Source organism: Saccostrea echinata, unplaced genomic scaffold (assembly GCF_033153115.1).
Source record: "Saccostrea echinata isolate AGI-Se365-2 ecotype Australia unplaced genomic scaffold, CSIRO_AGI_Sech_v1 ptg000009l, whole genome shotgun sequence".
Classification (NCBI taxonomy): domain Eukaryota; kingdom Metazoa; phylum Mollusca; class Bivalvia; order Ostreida; family Ostreidae; genus Saccostrea; species Saccostrea echinata.
In genome coordinates, this window is record NW_026889758.1 from 11,831,261 (window position 1) to 11,856,611 (window position 25,351).

Consider the following 25,351-nt stretch of genomic DNA (forward strand, 5'->3'; position numbering starts at 1 on the left):
TCAAAGGTCAAGACCATTAACAAGGTAAGGTCAAACAGGATCAGGGAACAAAGGAGTGGGAATCAAAGGTCAAGACCATTAACAAGGTAAGAACAAAGAGGATCAGGGAACAGAGGAGTGGGAGTCAAAGGTCAAGGTAATTAATAAGGTAAGAACAAACAGGTCAGGGAACAAAGGACTGGAAGTCAAAGGTCAAGACAATTAATAAGTAAGGTATAGACAATTATGAAGGTCAAGACAATTAACAATGCAGGTTAAGGGGATTAATATTGTTAGGTTCAGAGTCCCTCTTTTCACAGATTTAATTTTTGCTTTCCCGTTTATGATTTTCCAAAAAGAAATTTACAGTATTGCATGAAAATGCACACAATTTCAGCATAATTAGGACAAAATTTGAGTTAAAAGGCCTTTTAACTTGACAATTTTATAAAGGAATAATAAACATTAAACAATAATAAACATTTATCCGGTTTGAGTTATCTCTCATATCAGATGATCAGTGAACCTTAAAAAGGTGAATTCAGGTAAATGAATGAAGTCCACATAATAAGGAGAGGTTATCCATGTAGTACAGGAACACAGGCAGTCAATATAATGTAGTAAATAGAGATATTTAGAAAGATGAGATCAAGTCAGTAAAAAAGATAGTGATTGTGACATGGGGAGTGTATATACCTGATGTATGCAGCAATGAAGAAACTGTAAATGGAACATGTATGCTTTCATTTTGCTGGCACTGGTAATATTACACAGTAAACACTATCAGGGTGTCATTTCATGTAAATTTCAGCTGCATGTAAAATTTCTAAAAGCCATCTTTATTAAATGGAGGCTTTTTGATTACCTGGTATATTTTTACTTCCAGATTGTCTTTCATAAAAATTAATTTTCCTTTTCAGTTTTACAAAGTGAGCAATTTTAAGTGTAGAATTTTATCTAAGTAAATAAGGGCAAGGTATGGGCATTTCTAAGCTAATAAATTAAAAGCATAAGAGGTTTTGTCTGTCATTCAGAGAAGATTTAAACTGACTTACTTATATATACACATGTTCCCTGTGATGTGTTATAGCCAATGCACATTATGTCATTGTCCTTTACTACTCAGAGAAATAAAATACCATGAACAGAACATCTTTGGTGCAAGGGCATATCTTATTTAATTTTACAAAAACAAGATTTAATGATAAGAAGAATATTCTAAAGATTGATGGTATTGCTGATCAAATGTTGACAATTCATTTGTTAAGTTACTATCTGTGCATAGTCTGTTGTAACATACATGTGATATGTACCGGAGGTACACAAAATGTACCGTTTTTTCGAGCCCATTTATTGTGTACCGGTGGGACACCAAAATTCATGGAATATGAAAATTTGTACAGTATTTTGAATTTCTCGCTAAATGCCGCCATTTTCCTCTCATTCTGCTCACAAGACACTGGAAAAAGTCACCTGTGTTTGACACTTGACTTCTGATAATTGTGTAGTGTACACAAACCATGCATGTGAAGGTGTGAACTGCCAATTGGGATAATTATCTTGCTATAACTCTTTATCAAGATACCCCTTTAGGTAGCTTTATTTTTAAAGGGGTACTTAATTATAACTTTGTTTGTTTGCTTGTTTATTTCTTTAAGCCAAAGGCTCATCAGATTTTACATATGTATACACAATATAAAGCATACAAAATAAAGCATTTTCCAACTGCATAATATACAAAACAAGGATATATATATCAAATATTAATTACAAATTGGATTTTCGAAGAGCTTTGGCTTTTTATTAAAATTTACCAAAATTAGATAGCTCTTTCACCTTTTGACTACACATTAAATTTATAAGTTTAAATACACTTGGTTTAACATAGTAATATTTTTAATATACACACTTCTCAGACTTTCATAAAATGGACATTTTAATATAAAATGAAATTCATCTTCAATATCATTAGAAGAACAGAGAGTGCAAACTCTTTGAGGTCTTAATGTATTATTATATCTACCAGTTTCATTTTTTAATTGGTGGTTTGACAACCTCACCTTAGTAAGCATTCTGTGATATTTTTTATCAATAGGCTTTGTTAAATATTTTTGTAATACAAAATTATTCACAAGGTACTGGTACAGTTGTCCTTTTGAAGAAGAAGATACAATTGAAAAAATATTTTGTCTATAAACATCAGTCATCCTTTGCTCAATTATTTTATATATACAATTATCAATAATGTTAGAGTCCCATAAATAACTTACACCTAGTCTTCCCAACTCTTCTTTGATACATGTAATCCAATTGTTGGATTGTTAATTTTTCGTAACTTGATCAGCTGTTGATTGAAAAAAATTACCGGTAAGCCAACTTCTAAAGTTGATATACATGACTTAATATACTTGAATCTGACCCAGATCTCCGTAGGTATAAAATATATGATGTTTATTACCATGATTACGCTGAAATAAAGGATATAGTTTTTAAGTTTTTATGTGCTGAAATTTATGTATGATTGTATTTGCTGCTGTTATTTAGCATTGCTGATGTATATATCAGTAATATGAACAAGATGTAAATTGGAGACTGACACGTTAATACTATGTAAAGCTGGCAAACAAACTATTATCTAAACTAGCTTAATTTATAGTCGATTCATAAGAATATTGTGATTATAAAACACAATATATGAAATTTTAAAGCATTCAAATCTCCATTACAACTTTTAAAATAAGACATTTGCAACAATATATATTTGTTGGTTTAGAAATAAGGTGCCTTATCAGAAGAATTTAAGCGATATTTTATACCGTTTTTTTTTTGTACCGTTTTTTGATAGGCAGTGTACAGTTTTTTCACCCAAATTCCAGTTTTTTTTATGGCTCCTGCACAGTTTTGTGGTCTTTGACTTATCACATGTATGTTGTAAGTTTCTGATCAAATGAGATAATGCAGACGGTTTTTGACATAATTTACCTTGCATGTAGGGGGCAGAAATATGCCACCATAGCCCATACCTAGCCTTAACTCACTTTCATAGTGTATACATATACCTACTTTACAAAGTGAGCAATTTGAAGTGTAAAATTTGAAGTGTTTACCTGGTACATTTGGAGGATGTACCTTGTTTGTGATTGGTTTAGTCAGAGGTAATAATTTTCCTGTGGATTATAGATGATGTGGGGAGACCTGCTACCTAAACTAGAGAGAGAGGACGTAGAGAATAGACTGAATCAAATAGGACATGTCATCACAACCAAGCTTAATCAAATCCATGAGCAGAAACTTAGAAAGGTAAGTACAGGTGCACTCCAAAAACAAAGCTGGAATCGTTCACAGAGAAAAGGGTTCTGATCGGTAGGACAAATAATAATGAATTGCCTTGATGGTCATTGGCTAGAGTTTCAAATCATAGGAAGGGCAAACAGGAACTCAGCATTGGACAAAACCCATTTCTTCACCAATTATTCTGCATTTTATATTGAATTCTAGGGTATTTTGACAAATAATTTATATTAACTGAGATCCCCTCTAACAGTAAGCACTGACATAATACACTAATGAAGTTGAATGATTTGTCAAAATATGAACTACAGCTGGTTTCGTAAAATAGTAAATCTGTTGTACTGTATTGTGCAGTGCATACAAAATATGTATTCTGAAGAACATTCAAATAATCACAATAGAGCGCTCACTCCCTGATCGGAAGGTTGTGTGTTCGAATCACGGCCATGACTGACCTTAGTGGGTTCAAGGACAGTCAGCAACAGACCTAAGTTGATAAAAAAAGGTAGCAACTGTTCCTTCGCCTAGCGTTCAGCACTTTGAAGTGCGGGTCTTTCGGATGAGACCTTTGAAAAAACCAGGTAGGTGTTGGCATGATAAAGAAGCCTCACTGCTCAGTGGCCCTGAGTGCCGAGTATAGGTCTAAATTTGAAGCCCTTCACCGGTATATGGTGACGTCTCTATATGAGTGAATAATTCTCAAATGGGACGTAAAACAACATACAATCAATCAAATAATCACTAATATGTTCTCTTACAGGAAATAATCAATTCTCACCAGGGGTCATGTGATTGGGTACTTCTAACTACAGACTATGGGAATCTCAATGTGGTAAGTGTACATCAATTCTCACCAGGGGTCATGTGATTGGGTATTATATAAACAGTGCACGTTTTTGAGGGTAACAGTTGAAATTGACACCCCAAGGAAAACCATTGTCAACCGACGCGTCAGCGGAGGTTGACAATGGTTTACCGAGTGGTGTCAATTTCAACTGTTACCCTCAAAAACGTGCACTATTTATTTTATTATACTGAATGTCTTATTGATTTCGGATGTCATAAAAAAAATTCGGAGATCGTCGTTAAGTTCACGCTTAGAAAGCTTTCAAACTCCCCGCTTCTATTTTTCTCAATAAGAAAGCTCCGGAAAAGATTTACCAACCTCTCTATTGTTTGTTTGCTACTCAAAAAGTCCTTTATCATCTAAAGTTTGCACTCGCAAGGATGTTTCGTCTGTCGTTGGTTGTTTTCAAGTAAGCTACATCGGACGCAAGCTTTTATTGACGTCGTTTATTCGGCTTCTTTCAAACGCACAACCGATGTTTTGAGAATTCTACGGTGAACCGTACGCGCATGATTTGAACGCATGTGATATTTTCATAATGTTACCCGTTGTCAAGTGTGTTGCTAACGCTGAGGGTAACATTACGGATTGTTAAATGCGTCTAAACCAATCAGATTTTAGTATTTAACATGAAAGTATAATAATTCTAAGTACAGACTACTGGAATCTCAATGTGGTAAGTGTACATCAATTCTCACCAGAGGTCATGTGATAAGGTAGTACATATAACTATAGACTTTCGGAATCTCAGTGTTGTAAGTATACATCGATTCTCATCAGGTGTCATGTGATTGGGTATTTCTAACTACAGACTAAGGGAATCTCAAAGTGGTAATGAAACTTACATCTCGCTGTGTTGAATTTTAAAATCGTTCAGGGACAGTCTTAATTTCGTTGCCTAATTGTCTTAAATTTTTATGTTCTTTTGTAGATAAAAAAAGCAATGAACAAGTTGAAAGTAGATAAAGCAGTTGTGATAGTGAATACAGACGGTAAAACAACACATATTGTAATGTATTTGTCCGAGGTAATTACACATAACATTCTAAGGTACATGAAGAATATAACACCATAATAATATAGATCAAAGCTACTGCTAATTGAAAGAACTATAATTACCTTTCATTCTTCCTTGGATGAGGGATTTCATTATGCAATCATGCCTCAATTGCTCAGTGTGGCCTTTATTTTCCACATAAGTGACCAAGCCAGTTTGCATGGTGCATTCACTGCATTAGAGTAACATCTTACTGCAATTTTTAGCTCACCTGAGCTGAAAGCTCAAGTGAGCTTTTCTGATCTGCCGTTGTCCGTCATCCTTTCGTCTGTAAACTTTTCACATTTTCAACTTCTTCTCAAGAACCACTGGGCTAATTTTAACCAAACTTGGTACAAAGCATCCTTGGGTGAAGAGGAGTTTAAATTGAAAAAATGAAGGACCAAACCCCCTTCAAATGGGAGATAATCAAGAAAAGACAAAATTTGGGTGGGGTCATTAAAAAATCTTCTTCTCAAGAACACTGGGCCAGAAAAGCAGAAACTTATGTGGAAGCATTCTGGGGTAGTGTAGATTCTAAATTGTTCAAATCATGACCCCCGGGGGTAGGGTGGGGCCACAATAGGGAATCCAAGTTTTACATTGAAATAAGTAGTAAAAATCTTTAAAAATCTTCTTCTCAAGAACCACTGGGCCAGAAAAGCTGAATCTTACGTGGAAGCATCCTTGGGTGGTGTAGATTCTAAATTGTTCAAATCATAACCCCCGGGGGTAGGGCGGGGCCACAATAGGGAATCCAAGTTATACATTGAAATATGTAGAAAAAAAATCTTTAAAAGTCTTCTTCTCAAGAACCACTGGGCCAGAAAAGCTGAAACTTATGTGGAAGCATTCTTGGGTAGTGTAGATTCTAAATTATTCAAATCATGACCCCAGGGGGTAGGGCGGAGCCACAATAGGGAATCCATATTTTACATTGAAATGTGTAGAAAAAATCTTTAAAAATCTTCTTCTCAAGAACCACTGGGTCAGAATGGCTGAAACTTAAGCGACAGCATCCTGGGGTAATGTAGATTCTAAATAGTTCGAATCATGACCCCTGGGAGTAGGGTGGGGCCAGTAAGGGAATCCAATTTTCACATTGAAATATGTAAGAAAAATCTTTAAAATTCTTCTCAAGAACCACTGGGCCAGAAAAGCTGAAACTTAAGTGGAAGCTTACTGGGGTAGTGTAGATTCTAATTGTTCAAATCATGACCTCTGGGGTAGGGCGGGGCCACAATAAGTACTACAAGGGGGGAAATCAGGTGAAAAACAGCAAGGCCAGTTACTCAGGCAAGCATTGTGGCCCATGGGCCTCTTGTTATATTTTAGACTTGCCTTGCTTCAGTGTAGGTTTATTTGATCTTTAAGTGATCTACATTGCTTCAGTGTAGGTTTACTTGATCTTTGTAAGTGATCTACATTGCTTCAGTGTAGGTTTATTTGATCTTTGTTAAGTGATCTACACGTGTATTTTTGATCTTTTATCATAATTTGTTTTTTTGACTGAGTAGAAAGTAAGGGATCTCAAATAAGAAAAAAACTTTTCCAACAGTCTATTGTGCTAGACTTGTCCAAACCCTTTTAAAATGTTTTGATAGATGACTCATACCATTGACAAAGCTCCAACACCGAGGTCTAACTTATAAAACATACTGTATGCTTGAATTTATAATGTGAGATTTAGACATTATTTGTAAACTAGCTTCTCTTCCTTCTGACAGAGCTGTGATCCGAGGTTAAAACAACAGCTGATGACAGTAATTAGTAACCAAGATATCCAGCTAAAGTCCTCCAAAACTAAAGATGGAAAACAGCTTTACATAACCTCCATCAGAGACGCAGACAGGAGTAAAGATTTACAGCAGTCTCTGTCTGATATTTACCATAAGGAACTAACTTATAATAATAAAGTTTAGTACATAATTATAATAATGTCTTTTGTTGTGTCAGTTCAGATTTCATATCTCAGGCTTAGAGTGTGTACAAGCAGGGGTGTGCAATTAGCATCGCCCGACGCCCGGGACTACCATTTTTGGGGGTCGGGCTAGTAGTTTCCTGCACGGAGGTAGGCCCTTTGGCTAGTAAAAATTAAAACTATCAATGTAAGACATGAAAATCACTATCGGTATTTTCACTCAATTTTTGCTATTAAATTCCCAACCAATGAAAATTTTCCAGGGAGCATGCTCCTATTGTTCGTAAATCTCCATAATCTTATCCATTTTGCAGTACTTCCTGACTTATTTACTTCCAAAAACGATCGTTTTTTTTTCTAATCCGAATTTCCTCTATTCCTCTGTTTATGGTAAATACATGCAGATATCTCATTAAATTATTTACGATCACTCAATCAACTGAAAGATAAGTGTTATGTGGTTTATATAAAATATATTTCCAGTGTATTTAATGATTTAAGATGAAAAAAAAAAGATTTTCACTTCATTTTATATGAGCTAGTGCAATGCACAGAAAAAGGGAAGATAATTTATTTAAATGGATTTTAAGCTCACCTCAACGAAGTGGGGGAGCTTATGTAATACCGTCGGTGTCGGCGTCCCTGGTTAAGGTTTTTGGAGCAGTTTTGTTTTCAAAGTACTTCTATGGCCTATATTAGTCAGAGATACATGGAGGATGCTTCTAGTGTGTTTCATTGTACCATGCAGTCAAGGTTTCAGATGCTGCAATTTCAGCTAAAGAATGCCCAGGTTAATATTTTTGGAGCAGGTTAAAGTTTTTGGAGCAGGTCTCATTTCCAAGTAACTATAAGCCCTATATTGACCAAACTTGCATGATACATCTAAGGATGCACACTACTGAACTTGCTTCGGATGCTGGATCTGACCTATATTTTCCGGATGAGTGACCAGGTTAAGGTTTTTGGAACAGATCTCATTTCCAAGTAACTAAAAGCCCTATATTGACCAAACTTGCATGGATGATACATCTTAGGATGCACACTACTGGACTTGCTTCGGATGCTGAATCTGACCTATATATTCTGGATGAGTGACCAGGTTAAAGTTTTTGGAGCAGATCTCATTTCCAAGTATCTATAAGCCCTATATTGACCAAACTTGCATGGATGATACATCTAATGATGTACACTACTGGACTTGCTTCGGATGCTGGATCTAACCCATATTTTTTGGATGAGTAACCAGGTTAAAGTTTTTGGAGCAGATCTCATTTCCAAGTAACTATAAGCCCTATATTGACTAAACTTGCATGGATGATACATCTATGGATGCACACTACTGGACTTTTTTCGGATGCTGGATCTGACCTATATTTTCCGGATGAGTGACCAGGTTAAAGTTTTTGGAGCAGATGTCATTTCCAAGTATCTATAAACCCTATATTGACCAAACTTGCTTGGATGATACTAGTACATCTAAGGATTCACACTACTGGACTTGCTTCGGATGCTGGATCTGACCTACATTTTCCGGATGAGTAACCAGATTAAAGTTTTTGGAGCAGATCTCATTTCCAAGTAGCTATAAGGCCTATCTGAACCAAACTTGCATGGATGATGCATCAAGGGACGAACAATCTCAAAACTTGCTTCGGATGCTGGATTTGACTTACATTTTCTGGATGAGTGACTAGTTTCAAGTTTTCAGATAAGTCTATTCCCAAGTAACTGCAAGCCCTATCAGACCAAAATTGCATAAATGTTGCATCTAGGGGTGCACACTCCTAGATTATTAGTTTAGTGTGGGACTTTGCCTTACTTAAAGACAACATTCGTTGAGGTGAGCTCTGTAATCTCTGATTACCTATGTTTATTTTCTATCTTAATTATTAATTTATACATGATTCAATTTTACTAGTGAGAATTGAACTTATTTCTTAAAAAGAATGACTTTAAAACCCTGACTTTTTCAACAATAAACTATTTTTTTCAAAATATACTGCCCCCCCCCCCCCCCTTCCCACAATTGGGCTAGTAACTTTTTACTTGAGGCTAGTAACTTTATTGCTGTTACTAGCCCGTGGGCTAGTACTTAATTTTTTTTAACTGCACACCCCTGACAAGCATTTTTAATGAGGCCAAAGGACGTTGACATAAATTTCAAAATCTCATACAAAAAGAAGAATGATGAAATGCAGTTTGGCAAGGTTCATTTCACACTCTTATCACAATCATCCTGCTTGTTGTCCGCCGCTTTCACCGAAAGTGGGGGGATATTAATTAGGGTCTGTCCATCCGTATTTCTGTCTGTAACACTTTTGTTTCAGTGCGATATCTCGGGAAGCCTTTGAGCTTTTGCAACAAAAATTTCACATAACTCCCTATGGCCTAAGGAAGACTTATTGATTTTGAGGTCAAAGATCAAGGTAATAAATTCATAAATTTTGTGTTTTAACATTTTTGTTTTCGAGCGATATCTTGAGAAGCCTTTGAGCTTTTGCAATGAAATTTTATATCGCAACTCCCTATGGCCTAAGAAAGATCCCTATTGATTTTAAGGTCAAAAGGTCAAGGTCGTAAATTTATACATTCTGTGTGTATCACTAACGTATCCGGGCTATATCTTAATAAGCTTTTGAGCTTTTGCAATGAAATTTTATTCCGTAACTCCCTATGGCCCTGCCCCGTTTTTTAAAATTTTGGTCAGAAGTTGTTGGCATCGATCTCACGCAAAGTTCTAGAGTAACTCCGTTTGTATTATGAACACTATTTTTAGCACAGGAGCATGTGGAGAATTATTACATATAATACCGGTTTTCTGCAGACTTAATATTCTAATTACATCTATTAGAACTGTTTAGTAAAGGCTAAATTAGACACCATTTGTTGTGTAAAATGTTGAAAATATCGAACGTGAATATATACATGTATATGTGACCGCTGTTTGCATTTGATATGTACCAATGTCAAGTGCCTTGCTGGTCAAGGGGTATGATTCTCGCTTTGGATGTGAGAGATCCCAGGTTCAAATCCCCGATGATCCTGACTTCTTTTTTTTAAATGTTTTTTTTCATTACTAAATGATTGTATTCAACATATGAAATGAAGAAACTATGACATCTGGCATGTACACATCTCATAAAATCATTATTCAGTGTGATAAATATTTTATATAAAAAATCTGTACACATTTTAAAGAATAAGCAATCAAATCTTCATATCAATAAATGCAATTTTTAATATTTAGTAACTCTGCCTTTTTTTCTTAAAGGAGGGGGGGGGGGGGGCACAAATTCTCTGAATTAGCTTGTTTACTACAAGCTTTTACTAATTCTACAATACATAGCCCAGGCAGGAATTTCACATTCTGGATTCTGTGAGGTTCACATTTACCCATCAATCTTGGTTGTGGGACATGATAAATCCCATCTGGAGCAATGCTGTGCAAAGTATGAGCCAAGTTCCTCAATTCAGAAATTATGCAGTCTTCACAGGAAACAGATGGACACCCAATTAGTCAGACAAAGGCATATTGATTCTACATCCTAGTACCCTCCTCTTCAAAACTGTCTAAAGTGGGTCTTCAATGAACATTATACTCATCAATGAATTCTATATCTTTGCCACTTTTATTTCATATATACAATATTTTACATACAAAATGAATATGTACATCATATAATAAATGAATGAATTTGACTCATTCTCTCACAAATGAACACATAAACATGGGGTTTAACCAAATGTTATCACAGACTTTCTCATCAGACAGATACGTAGCACAAAGCACTTGCAGTAGGATGAGATCAGCATATCTGCTTTCAGGTCTTTTCTTGGTACATGTAATTTCCTTCTTCATAAATTAAATATGAAAAATTGCAGGTGAAATATTGAAGCTGCATCAAGCAGAATTGTATACAAGACCAATTTCCAATGTTGTCACAAAATTTTTGCAGGATAGTATTGATAACACAATAAATCATTTTCATGAAATAATTTGTAATCATTCCTTTGTTTATGGACTTGCAAATATTTTTTTTTTTTTAATTTTCTGTTTATTCTATTAAAACACTGAAAAGTACTTGATTCACTCTAATCAAGAAATATTATTATAAATTACAGCTTATGTAGTACATGTACACTTTTTTGCATTTTAACTTAAACTTGACCCTAATGTGGAGCACTGCATATAACTAAAAACTTGAGCACTATTTGTGTGACAATCAAAATGAATTCTCAAATGAAAAGTTCATTAACACTTAAGAAAATAAAACCAGGTACTACTTTCATGCAAATTTCTTCAAACCAGCTGCACGTAGAAGTGGGAGAAAACATGAAACAAAGACATACACATGAATAAAACAGCAAACTTAAAATGGTTCAGTCTGTAGTACAATGCTTGACAAGCAAAAACAACTGACACACTTAAAACGGGCAGACTTTCTCACATTTGAAAAGATAAATCCACAGATGAGCGAGGCCTGCAAACTAAAATAATTTATCACATTTTCCAGAATGTGTCTTGCACAAATAAAATGCACTGATCTTATAAGATGTGGCAGTGAGATTTAAAAAGTTAGCCCAGTCCACATGATTCTGATAAGCTGGACTTCCAGAAGAGACGATGACTGGTGATATTGAATGGAAGGCTCCCATATTTGGGAATTGATAGGTGAGTAATGGCCAATCTCCACTCCAGATATGGATTTATAAGGGTGATGGGATCAAATCTTGGTGTCTTGACTGGAGTTGGAGTATAATGATGACCGACTAGTGTCCTCGTGAAAACGAGGATCCTTCTGAGATCGACGGTCTGGGATAACGTCACCTTTACGTTTCCTATCTGAATGCGACTGGTAACTGAAAAAGAAGGGCAACAATTCATCAACTCTGACAGACCCTGCAAACAGACACCATAACTGGGGGAGACTGAAACTATTACTTTTTGGATATGTTACATGTAATTAATTTTCACAAGGTCAGGCCCCAAGACCATAAACTGAGAACAGACTCAAGTCAAAATTCAAATCAATATAACTTTTGAAATAATTTTGATAATGAAACACAATTTTCACCATATGTTTAAATTGGAATATACAAACCTGCAAATTTTGAAGTACATATGTTAAATAAAGAATCGAAATTTTGACTCAAGTCTGTTCTCAGTTTATGGTCTCGAGGCCTGGGCTGTTGAACATACTTTTCTGTAAAATCAATACTGTTTTATTGTAAGGACATATATTTTTTCCCTTGTATACACCTACCTACTGCTGTCAGGACGGGTGCTGCCGTAATCTCGGTGACCATACTGTCCGTACTCTGGACGACGGTCACCCCGGTGATCTGACCGGTAGTTACCGTGATGATCATGATGAGAGTGATAATTAGATGAATGATCGCCTCTGTCACGATGATATGTGTGACTAGAAGAATACTCTCGCCGATCATTGTTGAATCTGAAATACAATGTACAACTAAGTGAAAACCTTCTTCACATATACATGTAAGTAACATAATCAATAGCTAATTACTACATGTACATGTATCTAGAAGTGTTCTCAACTAAGGACTGTAAGGCAACTTAAGAAGTATTTAATCAGTTTGTACTATTTATATTTATGAGTATATGACCAATTCCTGAATCCTTGACCTGAATTTATGCAAGTTGTTCTATGTGTATAAACATATGTGCACAAAGACAATTCATCTTAAATTCTTCAGATACTAGTACCTTTAATTAAAATGACTGTATCCTGATTATACCTCTGAGTAAAGTTTCATCACTAGAACTCTGATCAATGAATTTCTTATTTATTTATTCATACATACAAGGCAAGGAACTGACCTGTGGTGTGAATCCCCAAATCTGGGGTCATTGCCATGGTAACTCCTTTCTGGATAATGCTGCTGACGCCCGTAGGTATTTGAACTACTGTCATACCTAAAGGTAGGTGGAAAAAACTTAATTATACAAGGTCTTTTGTACAAAGCTTTCGCACAAGAGGTTACCTCTTATTTCCAATTGCAAATACATGTACATGTATGTGTAACTTGAATGCAAATAAAAGAAACATAAAAGCTACTTTTGGTAGAAACATAAAACTTGACAACAGAGCATGCATTGTAACCAAGGGCTTTTCACATAAACAGTCAGATTTCTTCCTAGTTAGAAATCAGCTACAAATCAAACTCTGAAAAATAAGCTACACTCTTATTTCTTTCTTTGTTGCTACTGTGTCTATGTTAAAAAAACAATTTCAATTCATTACTCCCCGAGTTAATACCTAAGGACCCCCAAGAACTTCCATCTCCAAGAACCATTAGACATCACACACAAATGACTTGCCTATTTCTAGGTTGATCTTCAGCCCTTGCTAAGGGACTAGCATGAGTCCACCTATCATTAGAGTTGGAGTCGTGACTAGAATCAAGGACACCATGTTTGTGACTTAAGCTGTTGGTGCTGGCGCTAGGACGGGGACCATTACTTACTGAGGTGGAACTTAAGAAGGAAACAAAAACTCAAAATCAAATTCAGGCCAACAAAATTACAATGTGGCAACTTGTTCATTTCTACGAATATTTCTTGATACTGCTTGGAGTTAGAATTTCTCTACTTTCAAAAAAAACCTTTAATTGTAAGGTACTGAGATAGTGAAGGGACAACTAGATGTACATTGTATTTCTAAACACTGTCTAAGAATGCAAATTTACTTAAAAACAACATCTATGAATACAAAATTACTTAGATACTATAAGCAAATTAAAAATTTAAGAACTAGAAATCTTTCATGCAATTAACATACTTCCTAGAAATTACGCATTCTTGGATTAATGCAACATAGTAATAATTTCTTTTCTGTAAAAATGAACAAGATAAAAAAAATACATACGAGTATCACATTCTACATAGAAAATGTAAAGGCATGCCAATACAAATACTACAAAGCCGAGACTATAGTTACACTAAGCTTTACATATGAATAAAAAAAAACTTGGCTCACCTTTTATGTTCTTTGGTCCTATGTTCATGCTGCTGCCTCTTGGAGGCTTTCTCCGCCTCACCAAACTCTGCTGGTCTCTTGTTTTTCTTACCCTCACTCGGTCGGTCTATATGATTCCCAGGCTTCTCCGAGGTCTGTGGTTTATTATTTCCTCCCTTAAGACAAAAACAAGATTGTTTAACTAAGATAATAATTCAATGGAATTTTAAGGGCTACTCTGCATAGAAAAATGTCGCCCAATAAACGTCATATGAAAATTTTTGAGTATCACCTGAAAATTTGCTTGAAAACGCCTAACCTTGCAATTTTGTTAACAGAAGTCATGTTATATGAAAATTTTTGAGTATCACCTGAAAATCTGCATGAAAATACCTAACCTTGCAATGTTGTTAACAGAAGTCATGTTATATGAAAATTTTTAAGTATCACCTGAAAATTTGCTTGAAAATGCCTAACCTTGCAATGTTGTTAACAGAAGTCATGCCATATGAAAATTTTTAAGTATCACCTTAAAATTTGCATGAAAATGCCTAACCTTGCAATGTTGTTAACAGAAGTCATGTCATACGAAATTTTTTAGTATCACCTGAAAATTTGCTTGAAAATGCCTAACCTTGCAATTTTGTAAACTGAAGTCATTACAAGAACTTCATTATTGTTTGCTGATGAACTTTGAATGTACGAGTGTTACCTCTTGTTAACAGAAGTCATTACAAGAACAAGACTCCATTATTGTTTGTTGATGAACTTTGGTCAAGTGTGTTACCTCTTGTTCCTGCTCCTCCTCCCGTTTTCTGTGAGCATGTTTATATAACTTGTGAAGCTTTTTGGCATCAAACTCTGTGAACTTGGATACAAATATCCACAGAAAACTGTAAAGCACAATAAATCAGTCTCAGTTTACAAAGGCTTAATATCGGAGACAAAAAGAGAATTAAATAGTGAAGTAATCACTTTATGACACTGTACTGCACTTTCAATGATACATGAACACGTATGTGATATATAAAATCTTACTTTCTCCACTGCTTAATGATCTCAGGGTCATTATAGTGAGCCATGCACTCATTAATCCTATCTCCAATTTTTAACAGACACTGCCGAGTGTGGACTAACTGCTCCCTGTCTGAGAGACCCTCATCAGGGTTATCTAAACGTTTTAAAGCTTTCTTCACAGGTCGCATCATTTCTTTACACTGAAATGAAAATACTTCCTTTCTAAAATGGCCCTTAATAAAATTCAAAACATCTAAAGAATGCTTCAAACTCCCAATGCAAAGCAAACCTGACTTACCTTGGAGAACACCTCACTTGGAAGTTCCCCACTGAACTCTGTCTCCAGAGCCACAGGTACAGGTACAGCACCAGCAGTGAAATGCATAGCATCACTCTTCTTTCCCTTTTTGGCTGCCTGGATAACACAAATGTTATTCATGACAATGATTAATGATCTTTAAATCTGTACAATTCCTTTTTTCTCTTAAAACATTTCAATTGTTCAAAATTACACAGTATATACATGTATATATAATTTCAATAAGATTCTTCCCGTACTACAGACATTTTTCCCTCCCTTCTGGACTACCTTTTTCTTTTTCTTCTTTAAATCCACTGAATCCCTTGTATCCTCCTCCTCCAGAATTTTATCACTCCTAAAAGTGTCTTTCTTTTTCTTCTTTTTCAGGTGATCTAATATACTATCATGACTGTTCTCTTCTCTAGTAGCACTATTATTGTTAAAATTAACACGAGAATCCTCTTCAGAATCACTGAAGTCTTTCTCAATAATTTCTGCTGTAGAAATTTTGGGTTTACCCTTCCTCTTTTTTCTAGGTCTGCCTGTTCCTGTTGACACAGTGTCCTAAAAATCATAATAGAAATGGGGTTATTTACTAAAACATCATTTACATGTATGTGTAAGAAAAATATTTTCATCATATTAAAGAATTTGTGCTTACCCCTCCATTTTCCTGAATAGAGTTCTTTTTGAGCACTTTCAGAAGATGGTCAGCTCTTGTAGACAAATGTTTACCTTGAGGTTTCAGATCACTTCCATCTGGTAAAATCTTAAAAAAAATTAAATGATTTTTAAAACTACATCTCATTGGTATAAAGAAATTTGAACAAAACGATATCCTCAACAACAACAACAATAATAAAACAATAACATAACACTTGAAACATTGTTGAGACTGTTTAATTACTTTGTCATGCAGCTGAAGTTCCGGGTCCATCTTAATGGCCTCCCAGCTGCCTAATCCATATTCATAGATTCCTTTCAGAAGATTAGAGTCCTCCTCTATATCCCATATACAGTCCCAATGTACAGCCTTTGCCTTAAAAGGAAGCTGGAACCTGAGAAATAAGAGGATTTTTCATAATTACTTTCAAAAAACAGAGGGCTCTTAACATGCTTTTTTTCAATAAGCATTTATGGACTTATCAATCCCAGCTTTTTCTGGATCAATGATAAATTCTTAATGGCATTTCTGTTACTTAATTCTCTAGTTCTGGTATACCTAATGCATGTATTTCCAAGCTTACAAAGAGGCACGTTGATAATGTAACAAATAGCCAATCAAAACATGACATAATGTAACAAATAGCCAATCAAAACATGACATAATGTACAAATACCCTGCAACCATACCTTCATAAATTATTCATAGAAAATTCACACATTTTTATAATCAGAGTTTTGTATAAAAACTTTTAAAGTCATCAGCTTAAATTTCTCATAAAACTTCAATAATTATTAATTTTAGATCGAAAGTTATTACATACATGTTCGAATATTGTTCCTGTCACTTCTTTTTTACATTTAAAAAAAAAAAGTTCTCTAGAGAAACAAAGTTGAGAAAGTAAACTGGTGAAAAAGAATACTAGGCCCCATGATATTTTCTGCATTTGAGGCCCCATCCACTAAACTGAAGGACACCATATAAACCAATGAACAAATACAATCCTCCTGATTAAATATCAGGAGTATGGAAAGAACAAATTTTAAAAAATATTGAGAGCAGGAAAAGATCAAAATCTAATTAAAAAATAAGGGATTGGAGCAACAGTTCAATGAGTCTAGCAATAAGGCAATACATGTCACTTTATTTGACATCAATGATGACTGATTTTAGAGTGAGCTTTATATTTCAGCGAGAGGAAATTTTACATCACACTGTTTGACACAAACTAGCATTCTCAAGCTTCCACAAGCTACTAGTAAAAATACCAAGAATAACGAGGAACAACTTCTGACTGCTACCTTTTTCTTTCATCTTTTTCTGTAGGAATGACTGCTGCCAAGGGCTCTAACTCTTGTCCTGCCTTGACAATGGCCTGGGCATTCACAGACACACTGGATATCTTAAAGGAAGGTCCTCTGTTACCTTTCTTAGTTCCTACACAAATTAAACATACCACACATTAGTTACATCATTCAACTAATCTATCAATGGTGCATGAAATCATAATACGACAAAAAGAAGTTTTTAATCTGAATATTGCATATGCATGTATATTGTATATAGATTTACAAAAGGAACCAAGCATGGGTTACTGATTTGACAATATGTGTAATAACAGTTTTACTAGCCTTCACTGTTCTCTGTATCTGTTTTATTTTTGGTCTCCTCCATAGCCTGTTCACAGCTTTTAGTCAGGACTTGTGCCAGTCTTTGTAGATCACTCTCTGACTTCTCTTGAAGCTCAGCATCACATGCTATAGCATCTAATCTGAAATTTCAATTTACACAAAGCTACATATACATACATGTATATAAAGAAAAACATTTGTATGGGAGTCCATATTTCCTTCCTTCATTCAAACATACGCTATGAAACTAAGATTTGCACACAGATTTAGATCCTAAGCTTCTATATATCTATGATAGCGACCTATTCAGAATTTATAACATATTACAATCTACTTCCACTGTTTATGTTATTTTGTCAGTATAGCAAAACATTCACAGTCTATACTGAGCTAAATCTGTCCAAAGAGTCTGTCCCATGATTGCATTTAATGTATCAATAATCTTCTATTTGTTTGCTTTTCTGTGTGCCACGCATAAACAATATTTAAGATACTAAGTTAGAGATCAATTTATCTAAAGAATATGGTGTATTCATGGTGTATGCCCTTAAAATCAATTAGATGTGAAGCAGTAAAGACAATGAATGCTTGACTGGGTAGGAATCAGTGAAAGTTTTTTTAGTAATCCATGCACTACATTGACAGCTGATAGTACTATATAAACATTATACTTTTTGGAACGTGGAGGATCAATGTTTGTCGATTTAGGGATCACTACTGCGCAGAAATTTAAATCCCCCCAAACATTTTGTCAGCAATCTATTCATTGAATCTTCTTTTGATAAATAGGTCACAAACCTTGTCAGTGGTCTTCCAAACTTTTTAAAGCTTTTAATAAATCTTCGGATTTCTGAGTCATTGAAGCCCCGAACAGATGTCTTGGACATTTTTGGTCGACCTCGTTTTCGAGGCTGATCATCATCATCATCATCTTCATCCTCATCTTCTTCACTGTCATCATCATCTACATTCCTTTTACTCTTCTTCCTACCATTGTCATCTGAATCATCACCAACTTGAGGCTAACAAAAAGAACAGATTAGAAACTTTTCATTTAGATAGTTCTTTTTCAATTACAAGCATCATCATAAGAGCTGTTCCAATATCTAATATTTGTGTGTAACCTAACTTACTCAAAAGGTGACTGTGATTTTCAGCTGTACAATGTATTTCTTTTTTTAATTATGTGTATGCCTGGGTCAAGTTTTACTTTTGACAATATTCATGGTTATTCACATGCAAGTCAGATGGTTCTTCACATGCAAGTCAGAATTAAAATTGTTAACAATCTGATCTTAAATCTAACACATTGTCTCTTCATTCATTGTTTTCATTGTTTGTTGTCATTAAGAGGGAAGTAAAAATTGACAAAACAAAAGTAATCCTAGCATTCTTGACAAATTGGTAAAAAAAAAAACAACTGATTTTTTTATAACATTCATAGTATTATTCTTTACAAATAATATACATGTAATGGTAACTATATAAATACATGCAAGTGAAAAGGGGGAGGGGACAAGTTTATTGAGCAGTGTTAAAATCAAACCTGCCCCCACTACCATTTGATTCTATAATAGCCCTTATAAAAGGAAACATAATTCTATTATACAATTATAATTGAAATGTCTACCTGTTGTATTGATTTTCGGGGTCTAGGTGGCAGGTTAAGTTCTAATAATCTTTTCTGTTCCTCTTCTTCCTCAATTTTCCGCCTGTCAGCCTCGGGAATAATTGTGTCCCATGACTTATCTTTGAAAAAAAAAAGTTCTGTTATGCTTTAGTTGGAATTTTGTATTTTATACTATAGGTTAAATATAATTCAATGTATGTCTTGTATACAGATCTCTTCATATCATCTGCCTAATTTGCTAAACATGGCTTTCGGAGGCAATCTCTTGATCCATACTTGAAAGTACATGTAAATGTTTTATCTGTTGTAAATACATGTAATAATAGTAAATAGAAGTATGATGATAGATGTATGTACAAGTGTAGGCTTTACCTTCCTCTTCCGTTTTTGTTCCTGGTGTCTGTTCTATTTCCTCATCCTCCATGTTCTCAAAACTGACCACCTTAAACTGAGACAGTAGTTCATCTCCTACTCCTGTGTTCTGCTCCTCCATGTCCCGGGTCTCCGCCCTCTTCAGAATCTCGTCAATATCCACCTATTTAAAATAACAAATCACAAAAAAATACATATGTACCTCAAAATCAATCTGTGTAAAATAAGTTAATAATAAAAAAATCTCAATTTTACCTGCGGTTCATCTTCATCATCTTCGTTTTCTTTAAACAATTCTTCAGCACCAAATTTCAGAATGGAACTCAGCTCCTCTTTGTTAAATGGGGTAGAATTACTATAACACAATTGATAATCAAATGTTTATTACAACACCTCGAAACATTATGAAAGAGATTTCCCAGTAACCTGATACAATTAGTGTAAGACCTTACTTGGAAGGAATGCCCCTATTGAGTACTGTTCGACCAGTGGTGTCCATTCTTTGTATCACTAGATGATCCAGCACCATTTTCCTTTTGGCTCGCTCTACAATATCTTCTTCTACACTGTTTTTATTGACTAGTCTATATACACTGACCTGTAGATATGGAACATACCCATTACTTTCTAATTTTATCTTCAAGATTTGGATGATTGTGCTTTGCAACTACATACATGTATACATGTAGCTACATACAACTAATTATACAATGTTCATGTACATACATTGTATGAACCAAAAGACCCTACATAAATTTCAGTTCATGTTTATATGATTTATTACATATTTCTGCTACTGTACTGTAAATGGCAAACTTTATGCTTACAGAAGGGTACATAATGTATTTATTTAACCTTTTAAACATTTGTTTGTGAAATCTGAATTCTATCAGTCTCAAGATTTTGTTTTACCTGATTTTTCTGCCCTATCCTGTGTGCCCTGGCCTGTGCCTGCAAATCATTCTGGGGGTTCCAATCACTGTCAAAAATAATGACTGTGTCTGCCGTGGCAAGATTTACACCAAGTCCCCCTGCTCGTGTTGACAGGAGGAAGCAGAAGTCTTCTGAGCCCTCAGCATTAAAATGATCCATGGCCTGTCTCCTTAGGTCTCCTCTTACAGAGCCATCAAGTCTCTGAAACAGTGCAGCAACTTATAAGTATCACTGAAAATTTTTATAATAGTGAAAACAAGATGTGTTTGTGAAACACTGATGCCCCCGTATGGCAACTTATAGCAAAGGTTAAACTTTCTCAAATGCAAATCAAATATGTTGGTACCCAAAGTAAGGTCTTGTCTCGAGGAATATACCTGTGCAATATGAGAGCCCTAGCAGCAACCATTGAAAAGATATGGAAAAGGTTAAAGTTTTTCAAAAGTAAGTCAATCATCAAGGTCAAGGTCAAATGGTAAAAAATAATGGTGCCTAAGGAAAGGCCTTCTCACACAAAATATACTGCTGAAATAGGAAAGCTGAAGCACCAATCTTTCAAAAGTTATTACCAAGGTTTAAGTTTTCCAAAAGTATGTCAAACTTCAAGGTCAAGGTCAATGGACTACAATTGTTGGTATCCAAAGGAAGGTCTTGTCACAAGGATTATATATGTGAAGTATGAAAGCCCTAGCACCAAAGGGTCAAAAGTTATGGCCAAGGTTAAAGTTTTCCAAAAGTAGGTCAAACTCCAAGGTCAAAGGGTCAAAGTTGTTGGTACCCAAAGGAAGGTCTTGTCACAAGGATTTCAAATGTGAAGTATGAAGGCCCTAGCACCAATGGTTCACAAGTTATGGCCAAGGTTAAAGTTTTTCAAAAGTAGGTCATACTCCAAAGTCAAGATCAAATGGTCAAAGTTGTTGGTATCCAAAGGAAAGTCTTGTCACAAGGATTACATAAGTGAAGTACGAAAGCCGTAGCACCGATTGTTCAAAAGTTCTGGCCAAGGTTAAAGTTTTTCAAAAGTAAGTCAATCTCCAAGGTCAAAGGGTCAAAGTTGTTGTTATCCAAAGGAAGGTCTTGTCACAAGGATTATATATGTGAAGTATGAAAGCCTTAGCACTAACCGTTCAAAAGTTATGGTCAATGTTAAAGTTTTTCAAAAGTAGGTCAAACTCCAAGGTCAAGGTCAAAGGGTCAAAGTTGTTAGTATCCAAAGGAAGGTCTTGTCAAAAAGATTACACTTGTGAAGTATGAAAGCCCTAACTGTTCAAAAGTTATGGCCAAGGTTAAAGTTGGGTAAAATTTTGTAAAACTAGGTCAAACTACAAGGTCAAGGTCAAATATGGTGGTACCGAAAGAAAGGTTTTGTCACAAGGAATACACATGAAATATGAAAGCCATAGCTCCAACCAATCAAAAGTTATGGGCAATGTTAAAGTTTTTGCGGACAAACAGATAAACAGACAGACAGACGGACGGACAGGGCAAAAACAATAATAAAAATGTTTAAAACTAATCTTAAAACATAATTATTCTGTACAATCAGATCTGATGATTTTTTTTCAAAGGAAAACTTACTTGGTATTGAAAATGTCTCATTTGTAGATACTCTCCTAAAATGTCCAGCATCCTCACCATCTGGGAAAAAATTAGGACTCGATGACCTGATTCCTTAAGCCTCAGCAACAGTTTGTCCAGCAAAATCAGTTTCCCACTGCCTTTGATCAAAGCCTGCAAAACACAGAACACGAGAAAGTCAGGATACAATCACATGAATGAGAAATCTATTCCTCTCTATATCAGACTTACTGTCACAAAACAAATCTAGTCTTCTACTCCTGACTTTGTCAAACTTACCGCTAATCTGTCTGCAGGCTCCTCCTCTGGGGGTCTAATAAGTTGAGCATGGTTACAACACTTTTTCAGTTCCATAATAATGTTGACAAAACTTGACACATTGCCCTTCAGTCCCTTACTTAATGCTTTGTAGTTTTTCGTTAAGATCCATCTACAAACAAACGATAGAAATGTTGTCTAAATTTTTTTCTCCTACATTATTTTACAAGAAAGAACCAAAAGAAATTTACAAATGTAGGACAGATGTTAAGTACAACACATTTACATGTAAACTGTGTTCACCTGTAATACTGCTTTTGTATGGATGACATTTCTACTCTAAGAATCTGTTCTGTCTGAAAAGATACATGTTCACGTTTTTAAATACCATGCAATCAAGTCTTTGTTCATGGATAGACTGAATGTAAGTTTACTTTATTAGAAAAAAAATTAGATGAGTTGTTTACTATTAACTTCGGGATATAAATAGTACTTACACACATTTAATGCAACAACCAAGTCCAGAAATAAGTAACCTTTACACATGTTAAATGTATTAAATACAAGAACAAAAGCTACCTTTATAAAACTCTAAAATAATCACTTACTTTGGCGGGTAGTGATTTTTCTACATCTTTCTTGACACGCCGTAACAGAAATGATTCTAATTCTTTATGAAGACCCACAAATCCTGTTTTCTGAGCAGAAGAGTGCTTCTCCTCAAACTCAGACCACTTGTAAAACCTTTATAACAAAACAACTGTAGTATACATTTAAGGAATGATTTCATGGTGAGATAGATATTTAAACAATTACTGTAAAATACTGAAGATTTCAAATGTACATGTATATAAACTTTAATTACTCTCAATTGCTGAAGATTTAAAAAATGTACATGCAAATTAACCTGCAGATAAAGTCTTAAAACAAATGTACATGTACAGTATGTCTAGAAATTTGTCTGTATATACTTGTATCATACCCTTTTTTTTCCTCAAGAGAAGAAAGTTATAGACCAGCACTTACTTGTCTGGCATGATGAAGTGAAGAAGAGCCCACAATTCTTTAAGGGAATTCTGTAGTGGGGTACCCGTAATCAGAAGTCTATGGTTGGAGTTAAAGTCAAAAAGAGTTTTGTAGAGAAGAGAATCATCATTCTTCAGGCGATGGGCTTCATCTACCATTAGTACAGCCCAATTAACACTACCTAAGAAAGACTGTAAACAAAGTCAGCATTAGTACAGTCCACTTGACACAGGCTAGGAGAGAATTTAAACAATGAATACAGTTATTAGTGCAGCCCAGTATTCCAGTCTATGACTATCTCTAAAGAAATGTCAACTTTATTTAATGATTTTCACAATATAATTGTCTATTTTTCATGTTATATTATGAATCATTCTCACCTTATCCTTTAGGAGGATTTCATATGTTGTAACCAAGACGTTAAATTTTAACCTTTTGTTCCCGCTGTGGCACCATTCATGTTCTCTAATCTGTATAGTATTAAGTCAACCAATGGATTCAACAGTAAATGGATGAAGAAATGCACATGTACACACAATTGTCACTAAAATAATATAAGTATTATGAATCAAATAAAATATACACCTTGTTCCGACTGTTAATGTCTCCTAAATATACAACAACATTCATTTCTGGAGCCCACAGCTTAAATTCCCTCTGCCAAGCTGCTATAGTAGACAATGGTACCACAAGTAAATTAGGTCCATACACTTGGAATGTATTGTACAAAATTGATAAAAATCCTATAGTTTGAATGGTTTTCCCTAGTCCCATTTCATCTGCTAATATCACACTGTTTTCTCTGAAAAAAAAAGAAAGACAATTTATTTTGTTTTTACTTCAATAAGTCATCTTTAAAAGATTTATCACATAGTAATAATCATTAAAATCATAGTAACATGATAGCTAACTTACTTTGACCATGTATGCATAAGCCAATTTACACCATCTAACTGGTAGTCCCTAAGGACTAAATTATTAACTCCACCAAGAAATGAAGGCTGATTCTTCATTGGAGTAAATTTTGGACGGTATCGAAGAGCCTGAAACATAAAATTTTGAATATGAACTCAATGAATCTCTACTACAGACCTAAGAAAAATATTTCTGTTCTCACAAAACTTTTTTAAAAACTAGGACATTGACCTCACATCCTTTCCACAGAGATTGTACAATTGGAATCCTTTCCAAAGATTCCTTATAATTGACTTTACAAATGGAATCCTTTTCACAGATTTCTTGTAACTGATTGTACAATAGAATCTTTGTTAAAAGCCTAACCTTGCAGTATTTGGCTGGAGTAGGTGTCCTTTGTGACTTGTGTCTAAGGTTGTACTCATCAACGAGGGTCTGGAATTTCCGTGACACCAATTCCCCCTCCTCCCAAGTACACTCAGAGTATGGAAGACCTTGCCACTTACACAGGTAGTCAGGGTAACCATTGTTCTCATTGGCCATTTTTTGATTTGAGTGAGCTGAAATGTAATGAAAATGTAAATGAGTCTCTGACTAGACTGTAACTCCACTGGTTTTTACTTACCAATGAAACTTACAACTAAAACAAAAAATTTCCATTTCTCCAAATAATATCCTAGCCATAGTAGATTAAAAAAATTGTATTTCTTTCACATTAGTATATATTGTGAACATAATCTTTTAGAAAAAAAAAGAAGCATTGTCTTATGAAACAAAGAAATAAGAATGTTGTAAAATTTTACTCATTTGCGAAATGGGCTACTGGATTTGAAACTTAGTATGACAACACCAAATGGTAAGAATTATGATCACTTGTGTACCAAGTTTAATTAAACTCAGACCAAAACATGTAAAAAGAGGGAGTAGCAGCATTTAAAATGAATTAAAACATTATCCTATTTTTAGTGA

At 34.8% G+C, this 25,351-nt stretch overlaps 2 protein-coding genes across 2 annotated transcripts in view; one reads left to right on the forward strand and one right to left on the reverse strand.

Moving 5' to 3' along the window:
• LOC133181780 (alanine--tRNA ligase, cytoplasmic-like) overlaps positions 1-7,113 on the forward strand; it is a 31,309-nt gene extending 24,196 nt beyond the window's left edge. Inside the window, exons 19-22 of the mRNA XM_061316370.1 lie at positions 3,160-3,279; positions 4,031-4,102; positions 5,049-5,144; positions 6,881-7,113. Coding sequence (XP_061172354.1) covers positions 3,160-3,279; positions 4,031-4,102; positions 5,049-5,144; positions 6,881-7,075 — 483 coding nt within the window. The 3' untranslated portion in view covers positions 7,076-7,113. The remainder of the gene's footprint in view (positions 1-3,159; positions 3,280-4,030; positions 4,103-5,048; positions 5,145-6,880) is intronic.
• A 3,567-nt stretch (positions 7,114-10,680) lies between these two features.
• LOC133181781 (chromodomain-helicase-DNA-binding protein 1-like) overlaps positions 10,681-25,351 on the reverse strand; it is a 30,154-nt gene continuing 15,483 nt past the window's right edge. The window contains exons 12-39 of the mRNA XM_061316371.1: positions 24,749-24,942; positions 24,383-24,510; positions 24,053-24,269; positions 23,848-23,937; positions 23,468-23,658; positions 23,050-23,185; positions 22,745-22,797; positions 22,463-22,613; positions 22,184-22,336; positions 20,585-20,806; positions 20,125-20,270; positions 19,928-20,027; positions 19,673-19,835; positions 19,301-19,419; positions 18,469-18,692; positions 17,671-17,810; positions 17,341-17,476; positions 16,283-16,433; positions 16,037-16,144; positions 15,664-15,939; positions 15,373-15,489; positions 15,096-15,274; positions 14,845-14,950; positions 14,079-14,233; positions 13,458-13,576; positions 12,920-13,015; positions 12,339-12,530; positions 10,681-11,934 (exon numbers count right to left, since the gene is read on the reverse strand). Coding sequence (XP_061172355.1) covers positions 11,651-11,934; positions 12,339-12,530; positions 12,920-13,015; positions 13,458-13,576; positions 14,079-14,233; positions 14,845-14,950; positions 15,096-15,274; positions 15,373-15,489; positions 15,664-15,939; positions 16,037-16,144; positions 16,283-16,433; positions 17,341-17,476; positions 17,671-17,810; positions 18,469-18,692; positions 19,301-19,419; positions 19,673-19,835; positions 19,928-20,027; positions 20,125-20,270; positions 20,585-20,806; positions 22,184-22,336; positions 22,463-22,613; positions 22,745-22,797; positions 23,050-23,185; positions 23,468-23,658; positions 23,848-23,937; positions 24,053-24,269; positions 24,383-24,510; positions 24,749-24,942 — 4,346 coding nt within the window. The 3' untranslated portion in view covers positions 10,681-11,650. The remainder of the gene's footprint in view (positions 11,935-12,338; positions 12,531-12,919; positions 13,016-13,457; positions 13,577-14,078; positions 14,234-14,844; positions 14,951-15,095; positions 15,275-15,372; positions 15,490-15,663; positions 15,940-16,036; positions 16,145-16,282; positions 16,434-17,340; positions 17,477-17,670; positions 17,811-18,468; positions 18,693-19,300; positions 19,420-19,672; positions 19,836-19,927; positions 20,028-20,124; positions 20,271-20,584; positions 20,807-22,183; positions 22,337-22,462; positions 22,614-22,744; positions 22,798-23,049; positions 23,186-23,467; positions 23,659-23,847; positions 23,938-24,052; positions 24,270-24,382; positions 24,511-24,748; positions 24,943-25,351) is intronic.